The sequence below is a fragment of the Mesoplodon mirus genome (assembly GCF_964341445.2).
Source record: "Mesoplodon mirus genome assembly, chromosome: 4".
NCBI classification, from domain to species: Eukaryota; Metazoa; Chordata; class Mammalia; order Artiodactyla; family Ziphiidae; genus Mesoplodon; species Mesoplodon mirus.
Genome location: NC_138979.1, coordinates 177,469,312 through 177,488,076, shown reverse-complemented (window position 1 = coordinate 177,488,076; position 18,765 = coordinate 177,469,312). Strand labels below are relative to the sequence as shown.

The 18,765-nt window shown below is 53.5% G+C and overlaps 2 protein-coding genes across 2 annotated transcripts in view; one reads left to right on the top strand and one right to left on the bottom strand.

Annotated features, from left to right (window-relative positions):
- ITPK1 (inositol-tetrakisphosphate 1-kinase) overlaps positions 1-18,765 on the top strand; it is a 165,913-nt gene that overhangs the window by 113,595 nt on the left and 33,553 nt on the right. Inside the window, exon 5 of the mRNA XM_082619531.1 lies at positions 5,095-5,212. Coding sequence (XP_082475657.1) covers positions 5,095-5,212 — 118 coding nt within the window. The remainder of the gene's footprint in view (positions 1-5,094; positions 5,213-18,765) is intronic.
- Positions 13,280-13,748, bottom strand: LOC309803275 (large ribosomal subunit protein eL22-like). The gene has a single exon (XM_082619289.1). The coding sequence runs from the start codon at positions 13,731-13,733 to the stop codon at positions 13,347-13,349; it is 387 nt and encodes a 128-aa protein (XP_082475415.1). The 5' UTR covers positions 13,734-13,748; the 3' UTR covers positions 13,280-13,346.

Genomic DNA, 18,765 nt, shown 5'->3' with positions numbered 1-18,765 from the left:
TTTTTTTTATTGAAGTATAAGTTGATATACGATGTTGTGTTGATCTCTGCTGTACAGCAGAGTGATTCAGTTGCACATGTATATACATTCTTTAGTGTTCTTTTCCATTATGGTCTCTCACAGGCTATTGAATATAGTTCCCTGTGCTACCACTGCCTAGAAAGAGACCTGCAGTGTTTTGGGGGAGTGGGCCAGAGCCCTATTACCTCCTGAGGATCCAGGGGGTGGATACTGGGTGCCTCTCCTGCTTCCCTATGAGGAGCGGGCTGGCCAATTGCAGCTGGGCTCTGTCAGGACCTGAGCTGTCTGCAGAGGGCTGCCCTGGGCCGGGGATCGTGTCATGCTCTGGTTGCTCACCCCAAGTGCAGAGGTGGCCTGCCCCCCTGTCTGCCAGGCAGGGCAGGGTACAACAGGCTCAGAGATCTTAGGTCAGGTTGGGCCCTAAGAGCCCATGTGCTGCAGAACCATGAGAATCCTTTTTGTTTTTGTATCTACCAACTCTTTTCTTCTTCTTTTTCTTTCTTTCTTTTTTAAAAATTTATTTTGGGGCTTCCGTGGTGGCGCAGTGGTTGAGAGTCCGCCTGCCGATGCAGGGGACACCAGGTTCGTGCCCTGGTCCGGGAAGATCCCACATACCGCGGAGCGGCTGGGCCCGTGAGCCATGGCCACTGAGCCTGCACGTCCGGAGCCTGTGCTCCGCAAGGGGAGAGGCCGCAGCACTGAGAGGCCCGCGTACCTTAAAAAATAAATAAATAAATAAATAAATAAATAAATACAAATTTATTTTGGCTGCACCGTGCAGCTTTCAGGATCTCAGTTCCCCAACCAGGGATTGAACCTGGGCCACGGCATTGAAAGAGCTGAGTCCTAACCATTAGACCACCAGGGAACTCCCCCTACCAACTTTTCATATCTGTCACTGTCATCTCCTTGTTGTCCAGGGCAGCTGCCTGAGATAGGTTTTATTCAAAATGTACGTTTACACACAGGAAATGGAATGTCAGAGATTAATTCCAGTTTCTCCTTCACAGACATAAGGTGGCAGAGGCAGGATTTGAACTTGGGACTCCCACCTGCATTTTCTATTAGCTGAGAGCAAATCCTTGTGTCCCACTCCTGCTCCTTTCCTGGCCACACATGGAACTGCAGAGGAAATGGTATCTCTCATGTTTATCTCGGTTCATCTCTCACTCGGCTCAGATTCTCAGTGGGGAAAACTTGACCCCTGCCCATCCTCCCCAGCCCAGCAGAGGACCCGGTGCCCCTCTTGGCATCATCACCCCATGGGCCTTGGGGGGCGGGGGCATCTGGCCCATCTGTGCCCCTTTGTCAGTATTCTCTAGACTTCTTCCTGGCCCTGCTGACCCCGAGCTGTATATCTCTGCGTTTCCCTTGCTTTAGCTGCTTAAAGCCAGACTCTTCCTTGTTAACTTCCAGGATCCCTTTCTAGGTGTTTCAAGGCAGGCTGTCTAACAGAACATGTGTTTACCATTTGCCATGGAGACGATTTGGGCCTTTCTTCCTCGAGTGGTGATAAAATGGTAACAGGGCGCTCGCCCTTCCAGCAATTTGTTTGGTAATTCTAAGAGACCTGTGAAAAATGCATGAAGCCTGCGATACAATAGATAAGCTGAAAGGCTTGGAAGAAAATCCGCTTGTGGATCATGGGGTGATTGGAAAAACTCTTTCTTTGCCCTCTCTGTCCTTGTCCCCAAAGAGATCATGTTTAGGAATAATTCTTCTGTTAATTCTGATGCTTTCATCCCGGGTCAAAAGCTTGTTGGTGCCTGCTTGTCACATCTTCCCTCCTTTGGTTTCTTCTAGCTACTTTGGCTTCAGTTCACGTCTTAATGAGTCTGAGTTCTCTCTGTAAAGACCGCTGCCCTAATGCACAAAAGTGGAACCAGAACCAGCTTTGTGCTATCTGGCAACCATGTGGACATTCTTCTCGGTACTGCGGTGGGGACATTTGAGGGCGGGTCATGGTTTACTGAACCTCGGTGGCTGGGGGAGAATTGGGCCAGCCCGTCGAAGCAACGTCTCTGATGTCGCCTTCCTTTTGAAGGAAAGCAGTGAGCTTGTGTGTGTCCCTGCCGTTACCTGTAATGCCTCTACCAGTGGCTGCCCGTCCTGTTCTAGAACAGCCCCGTGTGTGGCCTTGAAGTGTGCCTCCTAAACATGACTCCTTGGTTTCTCCAACTTATAATCGCAACTCACAGACAAGGAAACCGAGACGAGAGAAACCAAATGGCTCGCCCAAGGTGGCAGCGGAAGGTGATCACATTGGGAGACTGGGTTTCTTTTTTTTTTTTTTTTTTTTTGTAGTACGCGGGCCTCTCACTGTTGTGGCCTCTCCTGTTGCGGAGCACAGGCTCCGGACGCGCAGGCTCAGCGGCCATGGCTCACGGGCCCAGCCACTCTGCGGCATGTGGGATCTTCCCGGACCGGGGCACGAACCCGTGTCCCCTGCATCGGCAGGCGGACTCTCAACCACTGCGCCACCAGGGAAGCCCTGAGACTGGGTTTCTTGACTCTCAGTCCCGTGTTCTTCCCTCTGTACTGCACTGCTTCCTGGCAGGGGGTGGTGAGGGCATTGCAGTGCTTTCAATTCATAGCCCAGAACGTGAATTCATTGGCCAGATCCGGTAGGGGAAAACCTAGAAGGCTGTCATTCATCCAGTGTTGTTTGCACCCTGCACGATGCCCTGAGCTCTTTGGATGCTGTGAAGTTTGTTGAGTGGATGACCTTTTAACATGAGGACATGAACATGATTTTGGTCGTACATGTCGATCTTGTGTCTCACGAATGACATGCTCTTGTGGCAGCGTAGATCTGGTTCAGAGGAACAAGCTCCGGTAAAGGAACAGCGCCGATGGGGAGAGTTGCCTCTGGGGAGCCCGCAGCAGAGAGGTTCGGTACCCTGAAGTGAGGCTGTAGGAGAGAGAACCTTTCCGAGTTATATCCTTGGATAGACTTTCCTTACAGACATCTCTCACCTCGTTCCCACGTCCCCTGGGGGTGCCAGACGTGAGCCCTACTGCATCAGCTGCCTGCTTGTTCTGTATGAGCAGGGCAGCGGGCCAGGCTCTCAGGAGGAGGAGGAAGCCGCGAAGGCAGCTTATGTTCTGCACTTGGGTCTGCAGATGCACGTGCTGGGAGAGGACCTTCTGCGGCGAGAGGGTGTAGGCCCTGTGGTTCACAGGTGTGAGGACGGGAAGAAGGCCTCCCCAGATGCGTGCACTGGCCACCCCTCAGGGACGGAGACTTCTCTTAAAGATCCAGAGAAAAAGACACCAGTGAGCTCATAACCAGCTACTGCTTTGGTATGAAACACAAGGCGGGAACAGATTTCAGAGAGGTAGATAGGAATCTCTGGCTTTTGTGTTGAGAGCTCTTAAAAATGATTACTAGGAACCAAAATAGGTTCACCAGGGGAAAAAAAAGTCCCAAATGGAGCGTTTTTTTTCTGATGAGGTTTACTAGAAGAGAAGCATTATGGCTTTTCCTCCTGGCCTCTGCTGACCTCACTGACAGCTCTTGTGGAATGGGCGGGGAGGGGTGAATTAAACTGGTGTATTTATTCCCTGGGGCTCCCGTAACAAAGTACCACAAACTAAGTGGCCTAAAACAACAGACATTCATTCTCTCACAGTTAAGGAGGCTGGAAGTCTAAAATCAAGGTGTCTGCAGGATTGGTTCCTCTGGAGACTGAGGGGGAATCTGCTGGTGGCCGTTGGTCCTTGGCCATCCTTGCCTTGTAGCTGAGCTCGGTCACTGTCTTCACCTTCACACAGCCTTCTCCCTGTGTGTCTCTGTGTCCAGATTTTCCTCATCTTGAAGATACCAGTCAATGGATGAGGGTCCATCCTAATCCTGTATAACCGCATGTTAACTCGATTCCATCTGTAAAGACATTTCCAAATAAGGCCAAGTTCACAGGGACGGGGGTTAGGACTTTGAACAGATCCAGGGGTGGGTGTGCACAGTTCAACCCGCAGTAACAACAACAGCTAGTGAATGGCCTTCCTTACACCCAGCCTTGTCTCTGAGCCCCTCTCCTGTTACTCCAGCATCCCCCATTTGTGTCCATAGAATCATGGAGTTTTAGAGCCAGAGGGATGGCCTCATTTACTTTGTCTTCCTGACAAGCTGCTCTAGCCCCCTGTTGTGACTTGGAGCTCTTGGAGTCACAGAGGTGTCTCACGGCGGCCCAAGATCCCTGAGTTCTTTTCCTGGACACATCTTGCTCTGTCTTCTGTTGAATTACATTGAGGATAATGGTTTCTTGTTCCTCATGTGCCTTAATGTTATTTCCCCAAGAAGACTGTAACTTCCTTAAAGACTAATCTTATCATAGTTCTGCTTGCATTTCCATGGTCTACCATGAAGCTAATGGGTATTAATAAGCACTTAACTGGAGTGAGCACCTGTGGGCCGGGCGGCTGCCCCATGGTGAATGTCTCATCACCTTCCCACAGACCTACTGCGTCCTGGCATCCCACTCTCCCCAGCCCTGCCTCAGAGCCCTTATCAGTGCAGGGTGCTGGCCACTCACGGAGCATAATCCACCCGTGGAGCAGACCGGGTTTCAGGTGAGGCTTTACCCAGGAGTTGAACAAGCTGACCAGAACCGAGTTGTTCTCCTTTTCTCGGCCCTGTTTTCTCACTTTGGGCTCCATTTTGAGTTTGGGCTCTATCCGCTCTCTCTCCGTCAGATCCCAGGATGACTGCTCCCAGCTGCCCGGTCTCCCAGCTTCCTCTTGTCCTCAGGGACGGAGAGTGCTCCTGTCCCAGCATTTCCAACAACAGCGCTGAGCCTGCCTCTGATTGAATGGACACGGGTCACATGTCCTCTCCTGAGCCAGCAGCCCCAGGAGGTGGAACATGCTGATTGGTCTGACCAAAGTCATGTGATCCCAGTGGGGCGGTTTCCTGAGACCAGGTGTTGCCTCAATCAGAAGTCAGGGCTGGTGGGGGGATGGAGAGCAGAGAGGTGGATGTGGGGGTGGCACGCGGGCTGAAATCTGGCATGTCCCCCTCGTTTCAGCATCAGTCTTCCCTCTCTAACCGGAAGGAGTGTTCTTTCTTCTCAGGAGTACATTGATGCCCACCCTGAGACCATTGTCCTGGACCCCCTTCCCGCCATCCGAACCCTGCTTGACCGGTCCAAGTCCTACGAGCTCATCCGGAAGATCGAGGCCTACATGAAAGGTACGGACGTGAGTGGCTCAGCATCCGTGGCAGTCGGCCCACCTCGTGGACACAAGGTGGTCGTTGCGTGGGGTGGGAGGAGGGACGGGGGTCCGGTCTTTTTAAACGCTTTGACACAGGAAGCAGCTGTACGTTCTGGGGAGGGCCTTTCCATCCCGCTCTGTGACCAGCAGGGTTCGGAAGTAAAAGCCCTAGGGTGCTCTCTTTGGGAGACTGGCTCCAACCACGTCAAGTTTTGTTGTCTTAAACCCACGAGTGGTGATGAAGTATCCAGATAACACAGTGGTTAGAGGGCAGAAGTGTGTGTAGAATAGCTCAGCGGCGGGTGGGCGGGTGGAGTTACGTAACCGGCCAAAAGAGACAAACAGAGAAATTGAAGGGCCTTTCATCAAAGACATGGAGATATGTAACGTGGTGGCTGGACCTTGCGGGGTACGCTCTGTTCTCGCAGGCGGGAGCCTCCGTCTCAGCTGCGGGAGCGTCTCCTGCCAGCTGCGGGCCCCTGCCCCTGAGGACTCATCCTCGCCACGTCCCAGGGCAGGGCAGCTCCAGAGAAGTCAGACTGCCTTTCCAAGGTGTTTGTTTATGTGAGAAGGGCTTTTTGGAAAGATTCACATTAACAGTAACCTCCTAGTTCCCCCCCCCCTCCCCCCGGTCCAGGCGTTCCCTGCTGAGGGTTCTTGTTTAACTTTAAGAGAAAGTGCTTTGCCTGGGCCTTGGGGCTGCGTGAGAATCCATCTTAGAGGCAGGAGAGGCAGCCCTTTTTCCTGCCATCCAGGCCACATGTGTGTGACCTAAAGGGGCTGCCTTGAACCCTGACCTGGATGGTGACTTGGCCCCAGGAGTTGTTCACGTGATAGTTGGACCAGTGGGTGCTTTGGCTCACAGGACCAGCATGGGAATAATAAGAGCAGGATTTATTGGGTACGTGCTGTGTGCCCAGCACTGGGCTAAGCCTTCTTCTTACACTCTCTCTTCTGGTGCTTCTAAAGGTGGGCCAGATCATCCATCCTCCCTGTTTTGCAGAGGAGGCTCTGGGAGGTTAACAGGTGTGCCAGCATCACACAAGCCTGTAAGCTGCAGAGCTAGAATCTAGCCACGTCTCTCTGACTCAGGCTCCCCAGCTCCTAACCCCTAAGCTTGACTTTCATGTCCGTAGTCAGAGGGCCCTGGATCTAGCAAGCACCTGGCATGGATGCAGTCATGGACCCTGGTCAGGAGAATTGGTGAGTGCTGGGTTCTCTAAGGAACCTGCTCTGTGCAAGAGCTGGCTGGTGGACCTGGCTGTCCTGGAAGAGGTCTTGAGGCATTTTGCCCTGGGTGCCTGGCCGTCACCAGGAGAAACATGGACATGACATCCTGGGGGGCCCCAAAGCAGGCAGGGTTTTTCAACATGCTAGCATCCTCCCATCCTTGGGTCTGGAGTGGTCAGTGACCACGTCAACTTCCGTTCCCTTTGCATTCCTTCCCTGGGTTGAACCAGAACCCCCAGATGAGAAGGAAGGTCTATAGTGATGTTTTGGCTAACGTTGGTTCTGGAAAGGAAATCCACCTTTTCCCAGGAAGTGTGTGTGTTAGATGCCAACTATTTGTGAAGGGACAGGAGATGATGGTATGGGGTCACCCAGGAATGGGAGCCACTGTTCCCGCTCAGCGCTTTACACTGGAAAGCGCTGAGGCATCTGGATTGGATCTTGGAGTCTGTCTCCATTTTCATGGGTAGAGAATCAGGGCTGGGGTCAAGGGTGAGCCCAGGCCTAGAGTGTGAGCATGCGTGTTCAGCGGGCTGGACTGCAGGGCGCACAGGCAGCAGGGTTGTCCCTGGGGGGTGAGTACTGAGGGGGAGAAAGCCTCCCAGACAGGGCGGGGGTGTGAGCGAAGCAGGGAGGGAGCTGAAGTGGGGTGCTTGTGTGGACTTGCAGACCATCGATCAGAGCGGGGACTTCGAACACCTTGGGCAGTTGGGAAGAGGTAGGTTTTGATGGTCGTTACTGTTGTGAGGGTGACCTCCCACCCAGCCACAGGTGTGAGGGGCTGGTGACTGGCCCCCAGGCGGGGACACAGACCCCACTCAGCTCCAGCCCAGCTGAGGTCAGCTCAGGGGCTGCCTGCTAGGGGGCCCAGTGAGAACTTGTTGACCAAACTCTCAAGCCCGGCTTGGTCCCGGGCCAGCAGGAATTGTGTGGGCGGGCCGTGACCGCTGCACCCTGGGTGTTCCTTATCGTGCACGCCGAGCCGGGCTGGTATTCTTCCAGGAGGGCAGGCAGAGGCTGGGACTTCCTGGAGCCCTTTCCTACCCACCCGGGGCGGTACGTGCGGAAGCACTGCTGGCTCCCACCTCCCACCCTCCCAGAGGCGAGGCTGCTCCTGGCGCGGATGCAGAGAACCTGCTCTGGGAAGTGCATCCCTGGCGCTCCCCTGCCGCACTCCTGCGATTCCTGGAGGCTCGCAGCCCTGTTAGACCTGCTGTAAAGGGCCGTAATTACCCTTTCAGTTCCTCAGGTACAGCAGTCCAGGTGACACCGCTTTTGGGTTGGGAGAAGGGGCTTGGCAGAAACTCCTGGAGTCATCGCCACCCCTGTGCCAACGTGGCTCTCCCTGTCCTCAGAGAGCCTTGGTGGCTGCACAGAAGACAGGGCAGTGGGTGAGGCTGCTGCTGCAGGGAGGTGCCAGGGCTCCCTGCTCTGCACTGGGGGTGGGCTGGTGGGCTGTGACACATGGGGAGGGTCTCCCGGGGCTAACAGGCAGAGCCCTTGAACCGAGGGTCCACGCTCGGGCCATCCATCGCATCAGCTGTGGGGGACAGGTGAGGCCTGCTGCCCGGAGCTCCCAGCCTCACCTGTCTGAGGACCTGGGCGGCTCTGTGTGGTTGGTGCCATCTCAGTTCCACGCTCCCAGAGCTTGTCTTTTCCTAATTCAGAGCCTGGAGGGGAGGCAGGGTCCTTCGGGCTGCAGACGTTGTCAGTCTGAAACCCGCTGACAAAGTTGCTGCCGTAGCAGAGACCTGGAGGGTGGATTAAATGAGATGGACTTCATTTCTCTCTCACGTAAAAGCCCAGAGGAAGGCTGGCCAGTGCTGGCGAGAGATGGCGGGGACCTAGGCTTCCCCCAGCTCGTTGTTCTTCTGGCGTGGCCCTCCTGGTCCAAGGTGGTGCTGAAACTCCAACCACCACATCTACAGTCTAGACGTTAGGATAGAGAGGGGACTAAGAAAAAGGAAGCAAAGGGAAACAGCCCTGGGTATCTTTTAAGGAAAAATTCTGGAAGCTACAGTGATGCTCTTTCATACCTCAGTGGTCAGAACCGAGTTACAAACTGAGCTGCAAGGGAATCGGGGAAAGTGGTCTTTATTCTGGGCAACCATGTGGCCAGCCAACATTTGGGAGCCCCGTCACCATGGCAGAATGGGGGGGATGAGTTTGGGGCACAAGTAGCTGTCCGCCTTCCCCTCCGGGGAGTGGGTTCCTGCCTGCGGCATCCATGGGTGAATGGCTCTTGGAATGACCTTTCCCCTTCCAGCTGGCCAGGGTGGGTGGCCTCAGCAGCACGTTCCTTCCACATAAAAGCTTACACAACATGAGGTCAGTAGGCTGACGGAGTGATCCGCCCCAGAGTGCCTGGGCCACAGGTTTCCCTAACAGGTGATTGCTTCTGGGCGGGGCTGCACCCACACCCTTTAGCCAGAGGCAGAAATGGCACTGAACCTGGATCCAATTCAAACCAAGTACAGGAGCCTCCCAGAAGTTGACCACTGCCTGCTGCCGGCTTGGGGGGAGTGGGAGGCTGCGTCGCCAGCCAAGATTGCTGGACACGCATCTGCAGGCCTCTTCTCTCGTGGGCACCTGCTTTGCCGCATAGGGCCGGGGTTTTGAGGTGGAAGCCCCGAGACCAAGGCCTGGCTCTACCGCCCTAGGCCAAGTGATCCTGGGCAAGGCTCTAGCCGGCTCCTGAACTAGCCGGAGCAATGGGCGAGAAAGCTGGACTGTGATTGGAGATTGTGGGTTTGTGTCCTTGGCCCTGGGAGCAGCAGGTGGTGGAGGGTCTCAGGCCACAGGGCAAAGGGCTCAGAGGCCCTTCCGAGACGGCTGCCGATGAGGTGTGGCTGCCCCGGCAGCTCCCACACATGCACTCTGGGGGTGACAGATGGCCGTCTGGAGGCCGGGCCTCCCTGGGGACGGGGGGTGCACACCGCAGATCGAGCGTCTCTGCCTGTGGTTTTATGGGAATTTAATCAGGGCTCATCTTGCAGGCTGTTTGGAGGCTGGATTGAAATGGAGTAATCTAGACACCAAGCAAAGAGAAAATGACATTCCGTAGAGCCTGGGAGACACGATCGGCTCAGAGCAGCCGCCTCGGGGGGTCTCACTCAGAGGTGGGGGCCGGCTGTCCGCCCTTGGTGAGCTGCGGAGGGCCATGGGTGGGAGAGGAGAGAGCGGGAGGGGCCTTGGAGTCAAGGCCTGGGCTCCAGGTCTGCCTGTGTCGCCAGGGTTGTGGCGCCTGCAGGTCACCGTTCCTCTAGGGCCGCTTTGTCAGCGCTCGGGTGGCACCCCAGCAGCACTAGCTACATGCCAAGCACTGTATTAGCTGGTTTAATCCTCACGATGACCCTGTGAGAAAGGCACTACCACCCCGTAGCGGTGAGGATACTGATATCCACTGAATCTAGTTGGTTAAGGCCGCAGAGCTACTAGGGGCAGAGCTGGGGTTTGAACCCACGCCATCTGGGTGGATTCTTAGCCAGTGGTTCCCGAATCCGGCTCCCAGCCTGACGAGGAGGGGTCGAGGCCACGATGGATGCAGTGTGGGCTCTGGCCCTGCTGCTCTTGCACCGCCAGCTGGCACTGCCCCCGGGTGCCCTCTGGTGTCCAGACAATGGCATTGTCCAGACAAGATCCCTGCTTCAGTCATGGAGTCTCTGCCCCGTGTGGTTATTGAGGAAACAAAAGTCCTGTCCCTTTTGAAAACAGCGATACATTGTAATGGAAGACAACAGGCTTCGGCACTGACAAGCCTGGGCTGAAATCTCAGCCCCACTGGTGCGGCCTGGGCAGTCACCGGCCCTCTCAGAGTCGTTTGCTCATCTGCGATGCGCAGTTGTCATCACCTCGGGCGGAGGTGTGGGGAAGGTGTGGCCCTGTCCACTGCAGCAGGTGTGGCCCAGAGTTGGGCGCCCAGGTGCTCTCAGCTCCTCTCCTTGGTCCCACAGGGCGCCCGGGGTTTGGGTGGGAGGCATGTGGCAGAAGCTGGTAGTTAGTAGCAGGGCCTGGAGTCTCGGAGGACAAAGAGGAGAGGGGTGTAGCCCCCCGAGGACTGTTACTCCCAAGTCAGGATTAGCTTCCAGCCCCGATTTTGTGCAGGAGGCTGGAGTTTTGGATTAACCCACCAGGACGATGCTTCGCACACCTGTTGGGTGGGCCTGTGAGGAGTTGGCCCCTGTGGCACCTACTTGCCCGGGGCTCCCCGGGTGTCAGCCTGCCCACGTCACGGGGCTGAGGGGTCTGGTGTGAGGGAGGACCAGCGCCAGGCCAGGCCTGGACACACTGCCGGAGTGGGTGGCCACAGAAGAAGCTCGGGCCCCATGGGCTGACAGGGAGGCGGGGGCCTTTGCGTGGGTGCTCGGGCCTGATTCCACTCCAGGACTTTGGGGCATTTGGGAGAAACATTGTCCTCGTTCCCACGTCAGCCACTTCCAGCCATGCAGGCAGAGACCCCGCGTCCGGATAGAGGTGCGGGGTCTGCAGAGCAGGGTGGTAGTGGAGCACCGCCTGTCGGCCAGGCCGAGGTGGGCCCCGTGTCAGCGTTAGGAGGCAGCTGGTCCTGAACCTGGCCCTGCCCCAGGGCCCGAGTCAGTCCTGAGCCCTGGCGAGTCTCCCATCTGTCACCTGCCCGGAGGAGGTAAACACCCTCACCCAGGGAGTTGTTAGGAGAGCAAGTAAGGCCGGCCTGGCCCTGGGTGGGTGGCTTCTCCTCCCCTTGTTGCTAAGCCTCCCGAGGGGGCTGTAATGATCCCCTTTTTCAGTTGAGAAAAGAGAGGCTCTGGACGAGATGCCAGGCTTCCTGCTCATCTGCTGGCACATGGAGATGCTCGGGCCTGTCCGGCGCCTTACACAGACCCTACTGGAAACCCCTGTTTCCTCCTGACCCACAGACCCGCCCTCTCAGGAGGCACTCCCGAGTGACCCCCCGCACCAACCCCGGCCCTGATGGCTCCCTCCCCGCCTTCCCCAGGCCCTGATGGCTCCTCCAGGCCTGTCCCTGCAGCCCCTGCCTATGCGAGGCTGCCCTGGGCCAGTAGGTGAGCCAGATGCTGTCTTTGGGACCTCTGGCTCCCTTTCCCCTTGTTGAGATGACTGACCCCTGCAGACTCAAGATCCCCAGAGCCTTCTTCCCCCTTCACATTCAGTCTCCCAGTGTCCAGGTGAGAAATCTCAACATCTCTTCCCCGGGACATGGTAGGGCAGACAGATGCTCAAACACACCTGTTGGTCAAGGTTGATCAGGAAGTACTGGACACCAGTCATTTACACTTCAGTGTGAATGTAAGACCCACCTAGTGTCTTTCCAGCCGAAAGAGATCTTTTTTTTTTTTTTTTTTTTTTTTTTTTTGGCATTACGCGGGCCTCTCACTGTTGTGGCCTCTCCCGTTGCGGAGCACAGGCTCTGGACGCGCAGGCTCAGCGGCCATGGCTCACGGGCCCAGCCACTCCGCGGCATGTGGGATCTTCCCGAACCAGGGCACGAACCCACATCCCCTGCATCGGCAGGCGGACTCTCAACCACTGCGCCACCAGGGAAGCCCCTGAAAGAGATCTTGAGCTCTTGATGCCCCCAAACTGTTCTCCGTATCTTAAAGATGAGGAGAGAGGCCCAGAGAGGTAGGAGGACTGACCATGGGCCACTCTGTGCCTCCAGCTCAGTCCAGGGGACGCACACCTCTGCAGTAGCCTTTTCAGAAGCAGTGCTGTGGTGAATCTGGACTCAGATGGCCTGGCTGTGTGCATTTAGGCAAGTTATTTAACTGCACCACGGAGCCTCAGCTTTCCTATCTGTAAAATGGGAATAATGATAGCAGCCCCTTCCTCACAGGGTTGTTGTAAGGATTAAACGTGGTTATGCATTTAAGGCATAAATACTCAATAGATGGTAATTCTCCTGGGTGACACTGGGTTGTGGTGTTTCAGACCACACGCGGTGTGTTGTGGCCCTATGAGTCCTGGGTTCCTGAGATTCTTTTTAGCACCAAATCCATGCTGGCGTCCTTGATCGTGACCTCTGTGGCCCTGTGACCAGGCCCCTTGGACAGCACTGCCCTCTCCATCCATCCTTCCTGAGCACCCACACCCATGTTTGAAATGCACCATGTGTGTTTATTTTTAATTATATCAGTTTTATGGATTTATTGTAAAGTTCACATTAGCATTCCTCATATCTGTGAGGGATTGGTTCCAGGACCCCCCACGGATACCAAACTCAGAGGATGCTGGAGTCCCTTACATAAGATGGCACAGTGTTTGCACAGAATCTACGCACATCCTCCTGTATACTTTATTTTTTTATAGCATTTTATAAATGTATATATGTATGTATGTATTTATTTATTTATTTATGGTTGCGTTGGGTCTTTGTTGCTGCACATGGGCTTTCTGTAGTTGCGGTGAGCGGGGGCTACTCTTCGTTGCGGTGTGCGGGCTTCTCATTGCGGTGGCTTCTCTTGTTGCGGAGCACAGGCTCTAGGCGCGCGGGTTTCAGTAGTTTGGCATGGGCACTCTAGAGCACAGGCTCAGTAGTTGTGGCTCGCGGGCTCTAGAGCGCAGGCTCAGTAGTTGTGGCGCACGGGCTTAGTTGCTCCACGGCATGTGGGATCTTCCCAGACCAGGGCTAGAACCTGCGTCCCCTGCATTGGCAGGCAGATTCTTAACCACTGCGCCACCAGGGAAGTCCCATCCTATATACTTTAAATCATCTCTAGATTACTTCTAATACCCAATGCAATGCAAATTCTATGTAAATAGTTGTAAATACAATAAAATGCTGTGTAAATATTTGCTGGCACATGGCAAATGCAAGTTTTTTTTTTGTTTGTTTCCTAAATTTTATTTAAGAATTCATACAAAATACTCCAGATAACTGAGTTTCAATCCTCATCTTCCTCCTCTTCTTCATCTTGATTAATCTGGAAGTAACGTAATTCGTAACTTTCTTTGCTGTTAGCAACTACGCATAACCAATCACGGAGATTATTCTTCTTCAAATATTTTTTGGTGAGATATTTCAAATACCTTTTGGAAAAAGGCACCTCGGAAGTTACAGTGATCTTGCTTTTGCTTCTTTCAATTGTTACAACACCTCCTCCGAGATTCCCAGCTTTTCCATTCACTTTGATTCTTTCCTGAAGAAACTGCTCAAAATTGGCCGCATCCATGATTCCATCTTCTACAGGATGGGTACAGTCAAGAGTAAACTTCAGGACCTGCTTCTTTTTTTTGCCCCCCTTCACCACAAGCTTTTTCACTGGCGCCATCGCCGCAGCGGAGGCAGAAAAAGCAAATGCAAGTTTTGCTTTTTGGAATTTAATGGAATTTTTTTTCCTGAATATTTTCTATTCGTGGTTGGTTGAACTCCATGGATACAGAGGGCTGACTATATACAATTTTTTTAGTATAATTTCTATTTTTAAGTAATTTTAAACTTACCCAAAAAAGGTGCAAAAAATGCTACACAAAGTGCCCGTCTGTATACCTTTGCACAGCTGTGTCCAGTGTCAACATCTTGTGTGACAGTTTATAGTTCTCTAAGCCAGGAAATTCACATCAGTAGCAATACGGTTATTAAACAATTTCACAGCTGTCCCACTGCTACCCTGTTCCTGGCTCAGGATCCAGTCTGGTTTTCCATCTGTGGACTCCGTCCACCTAGAGCGGGGCCACAGGTTGTTTGTCTTTAATGACCTTGACACTTTGGAGGAGGCTTGACTGTTTATTCTGCTGCGTGTCCCTCAATTTGGATGTATCTGATGTTTTCCCCGAGTAGGTGGAGATCCTGCATTTGGGGCAGGAGTGCCACACCAGCAATACTGTCCCCGCCTCCGATCAGGAGGACATGGCATCAATGTGTCTTCCCTCTGGCTAATAGATTATTTGGTCAGAGTTGTGTCTGCCATGGTTCTCCTCTGCAAATTTCTGTTTTTCTGTTTGTGTTGGCAGTTATCTCATAAGGAGACACTTTGCAGTCATCCTGTTTCTTGTCAGACTTTTACCCACTTTTTTTTTTTTAAAGCATCCATTGATGGTTCTTGATGACAATTGTTGCTATTGAGGTTTTTGCCAAATGGTCTTTATACAGAGTTTTTTTTTTTAAATAAATAAATAAATTTATTTATTTTTGGCTGTGTTGGGTCTTTGTTGCTGCACACGGGCTTTCTCTAGTTGCGGCAAGCAGGGGCTACTCTTCGTTGCAGTGCGCAGGCTTCTCATTGCAGTGGCTTCTCTTGTTGTGGAGCATGGGCTCTAGGCGTGCGGGCTTCAGTAGTTGTGGCACGCGGGCTCAGTAGTTGTGGCTCTCAGGCTCTAGAGCGCAGGCTCAGTAGTTGTGGCGCACGGGCTTAGTTGCTCCGTGGCATGTGGGATCTTCCCAGACTAGGGCTTGAACCCATGTCCCCTGCATTGGCAGGCAGATTCTTAACCACTGCGCCACCAGGGAAGTCCCTATACAGAGTTTTAAAGAGTGAGTGTGCCTCCCTTCACCCCAGTTGCACTGGAAAGTGACAGGGACTTCTCTGCCTTCTCAGATATCCATGGTGGGGAGGGGCATCCATGGAGCCCCAGCATGATCTCATTTGTAAACAAAGGGAAAGGCAAAGATGAGAATTAAGAAGGAAAAGGAAAAGTTGGGGGTTGTCAGATATGGTGGAGAAATCGGGAGTAGACACGTTTCTTTGCTGCAGGACTTTTCAGAGCCTTTATGTGCTAATATGAATCTTCAGTCTCTCAGAGGCAGGCAAACTGAATTTTACCACTGGTGGAAGTTGCGCTGATAGCTTATATTTACAAATAGTGAAAAAGAAGCTAATTAAATTGTGACACACCATAAATGATGAGCCACATCTCAACTTCAGAGATGGAAAATGAAGAAAACAAAAGGAAACAAAACCCACACCCTAGAATTGATGAAATACAGCAATATTTAGCCTTTTCCACTTAATTAGTTATGGGTCCCCCCTCTCGTTTTTTTTTTTTTTTTTTCCGGTAAGCGGGCCTCTCACTGTTGTGGCCTCTCCCGTTGCGGAGCACAGGCTCCGGACGTGCAGGCTCAGCGGCCATGGCTTACGGGCCCAGCCGCTCGGCGGCATGTGGGATCTTCCCGGACCGGGGCACGAACCCGCGTCCCCTGCATCGGCAGGCAGACTCTCAACCACTGTGCCACCAGGGAAGCCCCCCGCTTCTCGTTTTGGTTGCGCTTATGGTAAGAGGCCTGGTCCACCCAGCACACCTCAGGAATTGCTGGACTGGATGCCTCCTGAGGGCCGCTCACCCCCAGCCCTGCTCAGATCTGGTCCTGAAGTCCCTCTGTCAGCAGGCAGGGCCCTGATTGCCAGTGGCTCAAATCTGTTTGGCCCCCACCTCTCTTCCCAGAGGCAACCGCTCTTAAGTATGGAATCCATCCTTCCAGGCTCTTCTCATACATGTACAAATACATGTGTGCTTAAAAAAGAAAGAAAGAAAAGAAACAGTGTCCTACTACTTGTGTTCTCCTATAACTTGCTTTTTCTCCACTGAACATGTGTCTTGGCTTCTTTCCTTGTCAGCCCACGAAGATGAGGAAGACTAGGTCTGATCTGCCCTTTTTGATGATAACATAAGATTTCAGCATGTGAATGAAAAAAACCCATAATTTACTCAATTATGCTGGGCTCATAACGTCATTCCAGTTTGATTTGGATTTTTTCTTTTAACTGAGCTGCAGTAAACACAGGTCTTTGCATAGGTCTGTAAAATTAATCCCTAGAAGTGGAATTTCCCAAAGACCGTTATAAACGTTTCTCACTTTGCAGATATTGCTGGATTGTTCTTCAAAAGGTTTGAACAACCTTTACTCCTTACAATGCGTAGCTGCTGGAGAACTGATAACTATCTTACCTTCAATTGCATTTCTTCCAGGATTGACAAGATTACTCATTTCTTCTTGTGTCTGTTGCCCCTTTGCATTTCTTGTGCATTTTTTTTTCATGTTAGTTGCCCATTTTTCTCTTGGGTTGTTGGTCTTTTTCTTATTGATTGGTTAGACCCCCTTTGGGGGTTAAGGAGATTGTCTTATTGTTTAAAAATATGGACTGTTTCGTTGCTGGAAGCTTCATCTTTGCACTGGACCAAGCTAACGTTTTCTGTTCTGCTTTTAGAATATGTATGGCCAGAGAGAGCACTTCAAATATTATTTTTTAAAACGTCTTGGAAACAGCAAAGGCTGCTGCGTTTTGGGAGTTGGAGCCGAGTGGGGCAGTGAGCCTTTGGGTCCGGAAGGGGCCATAAATCAGTGCAAACAGCTGCCACAGAGTTAATCTGCGTTTCCAGCAGCCGTTTCCATAAGCTGGAGTGGGACTCAGGAATGTCCCTGTCTCCACCGGGGCCAGTGTCTAACTTCCACACTCCTGGCCTCGAGCACACTGGGTGCAGATAGCACTCTGTTCCCTCGAGAAGAAACAGGTCCTTAGCTGAGTCAGACGGGATGGAAACTGGTCGAGCTGACAAGGGCCATGTCAGACTGGGGACTGTCAGACCTGTGGCCTTTGTTCCCCTCTGTTCCTGCCCAGAAGCCACCCCCTCCCCCAATTTCAGGCTGGTTCCCCACCTTCCAGTGTTTTCCCCAACAGCACGCCTGTAGCTGGGGAGCTGAGGATCAGGCTGGTAGCAGGGAGGTAGCAGCTGCAGCAGGGCCTTAGGGGGGAGCCCCTCAGAAGCCTCCGGGGAGCAGGGTAGGGGCTTCAGCCACTGCTGAAATGCCCCCATCCCCCTACCCAGTGTCTCCAAATAACACAGTCAAGGTTCCCCTTTGAAAACTCACAATAACCAAGCCTATTAGTTTCCTGTTGCTCCATAACAGATAACTACAAACTGAGTGGCTTTCAACATCCCCCCTTTGTTATGTCACAGTTCAGTAGGTCAGAAGTCTACCTGGCGTGGCTGGTTTCTGGTCTCAGGGTGTCTCAGATGGGAATCAAGGTGTCAGCTGGGCTGAGTTCTCATCCAAAGGCCCCGAGGAAGAACCCGCTCCCAGGCTCATGCTTATTGGCAGGAATCACTTCCTTGTGGCTGTAGGACTGAGGTCCCAGTTTCCCTGCTGGCTGTCAGCAAGGGGCCACCCTCTGCTCTTACAGCCCCCATATTCCTTCTCATGGGCCCCTCCATCTTCAAGCCAGCAAAGGCTGTCCGGCCCTCCCTGTGCCTCCGGCAGCACCAGGCTGGGCCTCTGCACGGCCCACCTGCTGAGCCCTCCCTCACCATGTGAGCGGCAGGGACACAGCACGAGCCTGTCGGCCCTAAGGAAGTGCCACTTCTCTCTGCCTCCCCTCAGGGGGCCCTGGGGAGGAGCACCATCCAGCCTGGCTCCTGGGCCCTGAGGCCTCCAGGTTCACCGCCTGGTCTGTGTGGCCGTGGGCCTGGGTGGATGGAGCCCTGGCCTCTCCTCACATCCACTGTCCTCATGTGACCTTCTGAGGTATCAGACCCTTCTTCCCCTCAGACGCCGTGGGTGAACTGGACGGTGAGCAGTGAGTGAGTGCCCAGTCGTGCCTGGGGAAGGCTCGCCCCAGGTTGCCTCAGCACCCAGCTCCCGTACACCCTTCACTTTCGGCCTCGCTCAGCCTCCGACTCCGTCTGAGCCCCTTGGTGCCTGAGCAGCGGGCAGGGCCTTCTCTCCTCCCTTTTCCCGGATGGGGTACCTCAAGGGCCACCTGTGTCCTAAGCCTGGTACTCCTGAGACAGTCCTAGCTCCTGGGGAGCCCTCCACCCCATCGTGGGTTCAGAATGGATGCCCAGGCTGTTGACTGGGCCTCAGTGCTCCAGGAGGAGCAGACCCACTGCCAGCTGAAGGCAGCCAAGCCTTACATGGTGCTTCCCCCTGCACGGCCACTCACGGTGACTCATCTAGTCCTCACATCCTCACAAGGAGCCTAGGGTGTAGGAGGCAGTGTTACCCCCATCTTGCAGATGTGGAAACAGAGGCACAGAGAGGCGGCTCACCCAGGTTGAGACAGTGGACCTGGGATCGGAACCCAGGCACCCAGTCCACGACTACGTACACCCGTGGCCTACGAGGGGCTACGAGGATGAGGATCGGCCTCTCCCGGGATCCACCCAAAGCCCTGGCAGATTTCCAGGTGGTTCCCATGAGTCAGGCTCCCCAGTCCCCACATCTCCAGGGAATGCGGCTTCAAGGGCTGGAACTTTAATGACTTAAAACAAAACATATTATTTCAACTTCATGTCATTTGGGGCTGTGAATGGGTCTTAAGAGACAGGATGATGTCACCGTTGTCCAATCATTTCCACCCTTTTGAA